The 9,049-nt window shown below is 36.1% G+C and overlaps 1 protein-coding gene across 1 annotated transcript; it reads left to right on the top strand.

Moving 5' to 3' along the window:
- Nucleotides 1-202: 202 nt before the first annotated feature.
- On the top strand, nucleotides 203-8,900 carry LOC149558790 (U3 snoRNP-associated protein-like EMB2271). Its single transcript, XM_089831050.1, has 4 exons — nucleotides 203-690; nucleotides 8,018-8,342; nucleotides 8,430-8,654; nucleotides 8,808-8,900. The coding sequence occupies exons 1-4, from the start codon at nucleotides 233-235 to the stop codon at nucleotides 8,898-8,900; spliced, it is 1,101 nt and encodes a 366-aa protein (XP_089687176.1). The 5' UTR covers nucleotides 203-232.
- The last annotated feature ends 149 nt before the right edge of the window (nucleotides 8,901-9,049 follow it).

The following is a 9,049-nucleotide window of genomic DNA, read 5'->3' as shown; positions in this document are numbered from 1 at the left end:
AAATTTATATAGTTACGTAGATTTGTAAAAGTATATGTTAAATAATTAAAAAAAAAAAATATTCCTTCCATCCAATTTAATTCTTTTCGGTCGCATAGGCAAGATTCAGTCCCCCAAAACCTAAAATTTATTTTCAGAGGTTTAAGCCGATGAAAAAATGCAGTGGCAGTCACAGAGTTTCTGAAGGAAGGTGTCGCCATTGTTAGAGCTGAAAGGATCAAGATTTCCGACAATGTTTAATATGAAGAAAAACCAGCAGCGCCATAAGAGCAATGTATCCAGAGGAGGAGGAAGAGGAGGACGAGGAGGAGTAAGTAACAGAAAAAGAAAAACTCCTGCAATTGGCAATGACCCATTTTTCAACGATAAAACCTTTAAACGACAAAGAGGGAAAGGGGAGGAGATTCACAGCAGCGAAGAAGACGACGACGATTTTGTTGACAGAAATGGGGAGGAAGAAGATGAAGACGTCGCCTTGGAAGATACAGAGACTGCTGATGATAAGCGACTTAAGTTGGCCAAAGCTTATCTGGACAAAATTAGGGAAATAACAAAAGATCAGGATGAGGAAAACGAAGAAGATGAAGATGAAGAAGGGCGGAGGGGTAAACGGGATTCGCTTGTTGCCGAGATTCTTCAGCAGGAGCAGTTCGAAGAGAGCGGCCGTGTGCAGTGTCTTCTTGCTTCGAGGTATTTCCCTTCTTCATTTAAATTTATTTATCGGATTGATAAAATTCTCTTTTTGGCTAAGGTAATAATTGGGAGGATGATTTTGAAGGTATCACGTGCGAGAAAACTTTTTCTTGATAAGAACATCGAGCAATGGAGTTCATGAAATCACTTGATTTTTGTTTTGGTTAAGAGACAGTCCTAAAGGTAGAAATTGAGCACGACAGCGTTTTAAAGAAGCAAGATAGACATTGCAAGGAGCAACAGAACTAGTGTCAGTTTACATGGGCAATATTGTGTAGTTTTCTCTTTAGGGACATTTCCTATTTTTGCCCTAGAACAATAGTTCCTATTTAGGTTGAAAACTGTATTGTATCTTAAATATTAAAAAATGATGAAATTGAATTATCAGTCAACTCAATAATTCTGAAAAGAAAACTCATCTGAGTTTTCTGCTGTGTCATTGCTGATTGCAGTTCTCTTCCTTAATATTGACTTGTCTTTCACTCCTTAATAGGTCCTCATATATAATCCAAATTGCTGATCTGCTTATTCGATTTCCATTCCAAAAATGTCTTGAATGCTCCCATCTACAAATGCATTTTGCTCACCCTTGTAGCTTCCAGAGTTGGGGGACTCACACCTTTCCATAATGGGGCACTGCTTTTTAATTAGAGAAATGGCAGAAAAGCTTCTGATCTACAGCCATGGGCTGGTTGTCTGTGCAGTACATAGGCTTTTGGGCAGGGATTTTCTCTCATCTGAGCATTGTTGTTGTGTGAATATGGATATTATGACAATGTTTGTTGCAGTCTTGAACAATGTTGGTGAAGCAAAGGATATGGTTGCATTGTGTCCGAAGCTTTTCAAGAAAATTTCCTTGATGAATTAGACCATATGCAGGAGAACATTGATGAAAAGAAGATGATCGCTTTGCTAAAAGTCTACTATGTGATATGTCAATGAGGGAAGGAAGTGAAGAGATATCCCCTTTGCTGGGTGGATGGTTCTAGAATTGTGTAGCGGTGGATGGTGGCAAGATGCAATACTTTTCTGAAGAAATTGATGGACCTACTAAAGGAGTGTGGCCTGGTTGGTTGCAGAAGTAATTCATTTTGGAAGGTCTTGCTAGGGATGAGGAGAGTGTTCAGGTCAAAGATATCAGTGTTGCATCCTCTAGTGTGGAGCTACTTGTGAAAGAGGATTTGGCCATTCATTCTAAGTGTGGCCCTGGATGCCTAGTCAAGGTTTGTGCTGCCAAGGAAATGCCTGGATGGGTTGTTGTTTAGTAGGATTTATAGAAGATGTTCGGTTGAGGGGTAGATGAATTACAGATAGAAGTAATAATCAGGACATTTTGAATACAGTCTCTTGCCCAATGATGTGATTTTTTAGATATTACTACAAGGGCGCTGCCCCTAGCCGCTATTTAATGATAAAAAATATACCAGTCAACCCTATTAAAAATTAAATTGCTTTATAATTTCTTCTAACTCTACTTTCCCTTTTAAAATAAATTTCTTCTGTTTAATTCTTGTAGATATGGTTGGCGGTGGCCTATTATAATGAATTGCCATTATATTTTATTGTATATCCTAGGTTTATTTATTAAGAACATGATCTCTAGCATGGGCATGATATATTGCAAACGTAAAGTTGTATCATATGGTTGGTTGTAGTAGTTGCCTAAATTCCTTCAGAAATATGGAAACTTTTTGTTCCTTTGAATCTGTCAAGATGAGTAATACATACAAGCATGCAATTATATAGTCATAGGCATGAAGAGTTTTCATAGTTCAAATCAAAACTGTATTCATTAAAAGGCAACTTTCAAACCTAAAACAATCCTCAAATATAGTCGCATATGATTCTATAGAGGAAAACATGCAGAAATCATACAAGAACTGTGAAATGAGGTAAAAGGGGGTAGATAAATAGTTACAGAAGTCTATGATAGAAGTCAGCTGTAGTGCTTGATGTATAGGAGCATTGCTTGTGGAGGTAGACTTGGCCATGCTGTAGATGTCAATGTTTCACATCCAAAACATGTTGAGGCTCTCGTTAATACTAGTGGTGAGCTTTTAGCATGTGGGGAATATCTCAGCTGTGCTGTATAACACTTTTTGGTGATTTATATACGTGGGGAAATGGTAGTCATATGGGTTCTAGAAGAGCTAAATGGACATTTGGAAGGAATATCCTCATCTTCAATTTCTTGGGGACCACGACACACTGTTATAGTAATCTCTATAGGCTAGTTCTTTACATTTGGTGATGTAACATATGTTTTGGGTTGTGGAGAGGGCCTCAAGAAATGAGCCCCCTTGCTCCATCTGATCTTGAACTTTTGGTAGAGGAATTGCCCACTTTTGGCCACACTTAAAGAACAATCCATGGTTCTTACACGAGACCAAATCAAATAGCTGGAAATGATATTTTACAAGAGTTTCAAGAGATTGCCAATTATCACATTCATAGATGTATCTATGCAAAGGGATTGACTTTCAACATTTTCTTCTCACCATGTTGGCAAAAAATGCTCAGATAAATTAATGAAGATTGAAAAGGGTACAAGTGCCTAGGTTTTGAGGTATGTGACAACTAATTGCAAAAGACGAACCTCGTAAGGGATCCATTGAAGCCCATTAGTAATTTGTGGGATGAGGTAGAGGTATCCATATCATGGATGGAATAATGGAAACCTTTAGTTGTTGATCAATCAAAGTCATTGAAGTGACTTGTAAAAGGAAAATGCATCTAATAATAGTGGATTTTAAGGGGGAGATGAAGATGGTGCATGTGTTGATTACATCTTTATCTTGACCATTATCATAATAGACAACACCAATAATTGTAGAGTAGTTGGCTTTTGGTTGAGGAGCATTATTTGTTGGTTTTCGCGAAGGATCGCTGCAAATGTACTAAGCGCTGCCAGATTGGTATTTGTGTTCCAAATGCCAGCAACCTCTAATTTATAATGAGCAAAGGCTATGAAGAGACGGGGATGCACCGGGGACTTGGGCTATGAAACTATAATTATTATGCACTATTATCATAGTAACATGGAGACACGTCCCTCCCCTTTTGCCCCACATCTCGAAGAAGGGGATGCACCAGGTACTTGGGGACTTTGTCCCCCTATCCCAAGCGACACCGTCAATTTCTGCCACCTTCACTGAGGATGGGGGGATGTCCAATGTTTACTATGTGCTGATTTGACTATTTATGTTCAATGTTCGATGTTCCAACTCAATGCAATGTTCAAGTATTGACACTTTTACATCTTTATATCTTCTATTGCAATACATCTTTTCATAACTAGCATTTTAAGTATCGTATGTATAGTATATACAACGCCCCGTCCCCTGCCACCGTCTCCCCGTTGTCCCCAAATTGAGGCCCCTCTGTAAGCCCGTCCTAGGAACTTGCCCCCCAATTCTGCCATCCCCCCGTCCCCGAAGGCGGTGTAACTATGACTATTATAGATTGCCCGTTTACAAGAAGCAACAAACTCTTATAGTTTATAATTAATATTACAAAGTAGTTTCAAAATATTAATTGTTATTGTCTATTAATAAATATTAATAGCATAGAAGCAAAAAATGACAAAAAATCACGATTATGTGTGATTAATCATTAGTTGGCATGTGCAGTGATTCATTCTCCCAAAAATCAAGGATTTTTGGTCAACGACTTTCAACTTTTTTTGCAATTTATTAGATGATTAATTGGCAAAAAGTGACAATTTGATAAGCAAAATAATTACGGGAAACTAGCGAAAACTCTAATAGAAATTGTGATGGGAAAAACTTGCAAAAATATGACGTGTTTCTCTACGAAATTGATGCGTGGCGTTCAAGATGGAATTGGGAAAGTGGGGTTGAAAGTTTTGCGTAGTCGCGAAGTATTGTAGATTCGGGAAGTGGCATGAGAGATAGGCAATTACAAAGAAATTTTTCCTCTCTGCATTGAATATATTGTATAACTTGATTGATAATATTTCTTTTCTAACATTGATTTTGTTTATGTGAATTTCAAATATTTAAATTGTTGCAATATGAAGCAAAAGAAGATCATAACAAAGCTTCCTTATTTGTTGTAATATATCTAAAAGAGCAGGGTAACATTGTTTTTCACTATCTATTTTAGAGAAAACAAAGAACCCGTCGATAATTATATAAATCACTTTAGGCTTGTCAATTATGACATATAAGTTCTTATGATTTATGAAATTGCTCAATATTTATAACTTAAATTAAATTTATAATTCACGCAGCTCAGTCTTTATGTTCAACATATATAGAATTGTTTTGTTATATACACGTGTATGTATCACTTCACATATGTGTATGTCATGCCAACTTTGTATACAATTGTTTGTTGAGTGTATATAATGAAAGGAACTTGAGAGAGTTCTAAATAATGAATTTTCCTTCTTATCAATTGATGAGATTAAGGGGCTTCCTAATGAATGCTTCATAAGGCACAATACTTGTTAAAGGTTTTGCAAACAGGGTTTCAAGCAAAGTAGCCTTAACCTTGGACGAAACTCCATGGTTAAGCATGTCTAAGCTATAATACTAGGATGAATGACCTCTCGAGAAGTCCTAATGCTTCACCTCTACGAGCTTCACCTAGATGCAACGAGTGGTTAGTGCTCCATTCATTTTCATGAGGGATGGGCTCTTGTGAACCACTACTCACAAAACATGGGTCAACGAGTTTAACTCAAAAATTATTAGCAATATCAAAATTTAACTTATGGAAAATATCTCCAACTTATCATTTGATGAGCTTAAGGGGCTTTATAATGAATGTTTCATAGGGTAGAACACTTGCTGAAGGTTTTGTGAATGGGGTTGCAAACAAAGTGGGCCTAACCTTGGAGGCAACTTTGTGGTTAAGTGCACTTTGAGTTGGAATAGTACTAGGATGGGTGATGTTTTGGAAAGTCCCGATGCTTCACCTCTGCTCATCACCTAGATTCAATGAGTGTTAAGTGTTCCATTCATTCTCATGAGAGATGGATTCTTGAGAACCATTAATCAAGAAACTTGGATCAATGAGTTTGACTCAAAAATTACACTGATGAATTTTGATAGAGATATCATAGTTTGACTACTTGTGGAAAATATGGCCTACTTATTATTTGATTTGTATAAGGGGCTTTCCAATAAATGGTTCATAAGGCACAACACATATTGAAGGTTATGTAAATGGGGTTGCAAGCCAAGTGGGATTAACTTTGGAGGAAACTTCGTTGTTAAACACACTTGAGCTAGACCGCTATTAGGATGGGTGATGACTTGGGAAGTCTTGGTGCTTCACTCTTTATCACTTAGATGCAATGAATGCTAATTGTTCCATTCAATCTCATAAGAGATGGGTTCTTGCGAACCACTAATGAAACTTAGGTCAATGAGTTTGACTAAAAAACTACATAGATGAATCCTGATAGTAAATATAACGATTAGATTTTCTGTGGAAAACATCTCCCACTTATCAATTGATGAGTTTAAGAGGCTTTCTAAAGAATGATTCTTAAGGTACAATCATGGTTAATTGCACTTATGCTTGGAGTAGTACTGGGATGGGTGACCTTTTGGGAAGTCCTAGTGGTTCACGTTTGTGAGCACCACTTGGATGTAATGAGTGCATAGTGTTCCATTCATTCTTATGTGAGATGGAATATTGTAAACTACTACTCATGAAACTTGGGTCAATGAGTTTGACTCAAAAACTACACAGACGAATCTTGATAGCAATATCACAAATGAATTCTACTTAAATGAATATGAAGATTTTCGTAGCTTCATTCTGATTTTGAAAAATAAGAAAGGCCACATCATATTTTGTTGTTCAAATCATAGCTTGATTGAATTCTAAACAAACAATATCACGGTTAAAACTTTGAGTACTCCAAGTTTAAAATATATCAGGAGGTTGTGCAAGTGCTTTGAATCATTATGTATGTCCCTTTTCATCCATTCTATGGAAATGTCCTTTAATTAAAAAAGAAGCGCAGTTCTTGACTGCTTTTCTTGAGTTTTTCACATTTTTTTGTCTATATCTGATTTTTGTCGATTTTTTCCAAAATTCCACTCCTCTGGTTTGCGGATTTAAAAATCCCACTCCTCTGGTTTGTGGATTTACTCCCCAAACGATTTATGCTTTTATGGGGCTCTAAACCATGAGATACTCTGCTTTGGTTATCAGTAAGTTTATACATTGCAAGTTGAAGTTATGATTTTATAGTACCTAAATTTTTGTTATAGTACTTCGCATTTTTGCAGTACTATACATTTTTTATTTTAGCTATGGCCTTAGTGGAACTTAAATTTAGGGACATTGCAGAAATTATCTTTTTGGGACAAGTTCTGCACGTTTTTCTTTTGGGTGTGGATCCAACTCTAAATGATGCCATGGATATACAGCTTAAGCTTTTGCACCAGAAATAAGTCACAGTTGACTGTATGCCGTCAAATTACAATGATCTTTTAGTTATTTTTATTGGTGTCTAGAGTTCTCAACTGTATATTGGTTTAGTTGTGTATTATTGTTGATGCGACAAATAAGAGCAACTTGATGGCCTGGAGATTCAAACCTCTTGTGTTTAAATTTTTTATTATAAGAACTTTTTTTCTTGAGGTGATTCTTTGTGTTTATTTAGACCAGGGCTTTTATTTTAAAGTTTTTGAGTTTCATTCACTAGAGAATGGTTCAAACACTTAAAATTAGTAGTTATGATAATCTGAAATATTAACAGAAGATTGTTAATCTAAAAATACTTGCTTGTTTACTTGATTGTCAATGAAATATTAACAAAATACAATTTAAAGATAATTTTTTCGTAGATGTTATGATAGCTTGCTGGTGCATTTATCTTTTCTCTACTTCCAGAAAAGGCATTGTATTCAACTGAACTGCCTAGTCGTTTGATTCTGTTACATGTGTGCATACTTCATTCAAGGAACAAGTCTATGCGCATGAATGTTTATAGCTGTTTTAGTTTCTTTTTTTGATGTTTATATCATGAATTTTGAATAGCTATCCAGCCTATTGGTAATATTTTTTTTTTGCTAAAGAAATGTTGATAGTGTGGTTGGTGCTGAGTTTTGTAAAAGAGTTCAATGCATAGCCTCGTATGATGGTTTGAAGTAGTAAGTAATTGAGTGGACAATTATTCCAAATTCCAAATTTCTCTAATAAGTGCCACAGGAAATTATTGATTAGCCCTTCAGAATTTTGAAAAGAATTCATTTAGTAAATGGAAATTCAAGACAATATGTTGTGGTATGTTAGTTTAGTTCCGTATAATAAATGAATGCTAAAGGTCAATTCTCAACAGGGTTGTGAAGCCTTCCAATCAGGTAGAGTGGCGAGTTGTTAAAAGACACAAGCAGTCTGTAACAGCTGTAGCTCTAAGAGAAGATGATTCAAAGGGTTTCTCAGCATCAAAAGATGGTACTATTTTTCATTGGGATGTTGAAACAGGTGCAAGTGAGAAATATGACTGGCCTAGCAAGGAAGCCTCTACAAAAAGTTTAAATAGGAAGCAGCACAGCAAACATATTCTATCAATGGCTATCAGTTCTGATGGCCGGTACATGGCTATTGGAGGATTAGATCGTTTTGTTCATCTATGGGATACCCGCACACGGGAACATATTCAAGTACAAATTTCATAACCTCTAGTGCTTATCCATTATTAATCTGGGCAGAGCAATCATTCAATTTTTAATCTTCTCTATTTACTGCAGGCCTTTCCAGGTCACAGGGGAGCTGTGTCTTGTTTAGCTTTTCGGCAAGGTACACAGCAACTCATATCTGGATCATTTGATCGCACAATCAAATTGTGGAGTGCAGAAGACAGCTTGTACATGGATACTCTCTACGGTCATCAAAGTGAAATCCTAATGGTAGATTGCTTGCGAAAAGAACGAGTTCTTTCTGTTGGACGTGATCACACATTGCGTTTATGGAAGGTATCTTTTAATGTATTGGTGGAAGGATTTAGGCACTTAGAGATATCCTGTTTCATATATAATTTTTTATATAGCAGCTCAAGTTTACATTAAAAAATAATGTCACTTCTTTTGAGGTGTTTGATGATAGTATTTTGAAATTTTTGCTATCAGTATGTGTTGTGTGTCATGAAACAAATACCAAGATCTGCTGTAATTTGCTTTGAAACTTCTTGTCTAGAAAATTTGAATGATCTTATGGTGTAGGTGCTTAGCTCATCATATCATTCTCCCAATCTAGTGTCTATATTATGGAGCATTCCCGTGGTTGTGAAAAGTTCATTTTATCTTTCACAATATTTTACCCCTTTTTTCTAGCTTCCCTGTATAGTTTTAGTATTTTATTTGTTGACATT

Source organism: Cupressus sempervirens, chromosome 5 (genome assembly GCF_028749045.1).
Source record: "Cupressus sempervirens isolate cs-2001-9-10 chromosome 5, ASM2874904v1, whole genome shotgun sequence".
NCBI lineage: Eukaryota > Viridiplantae > Streptophyta > Pinopsida > Cupressales > Cupressaceae > Cupressus > Cupressus sempervirens.
Note: the sequence above shows the minus strand (reverse complement) of the source record. Positions and strands in the feature narration are given on the sequence as shown.

Bases quoted from the DNA above. Each gene is read 5' to 3' on its own strand.
- LOC149558790 (XM_089831050.1), top strand. From the start codon at position 233: ATGTTTAATATGAAGAAAAACCAGCAGCGCCATAAGAGCAATGTATCC. The intron at 691-8,017 runs GTATTTCCCTTC...AATTCTCAACAG, and splicing joins CAGTGTCTTCTTGCTTCGAG to GGTTGTGAAGCCTTCCAATC. The intron at 8,343-8,429 runs GTACAAATTTCA...TATTTACTGCAG, and splicing joins GCACACGGGAACATATTCAA to GCCTTTCCAGGTCACAGGGG.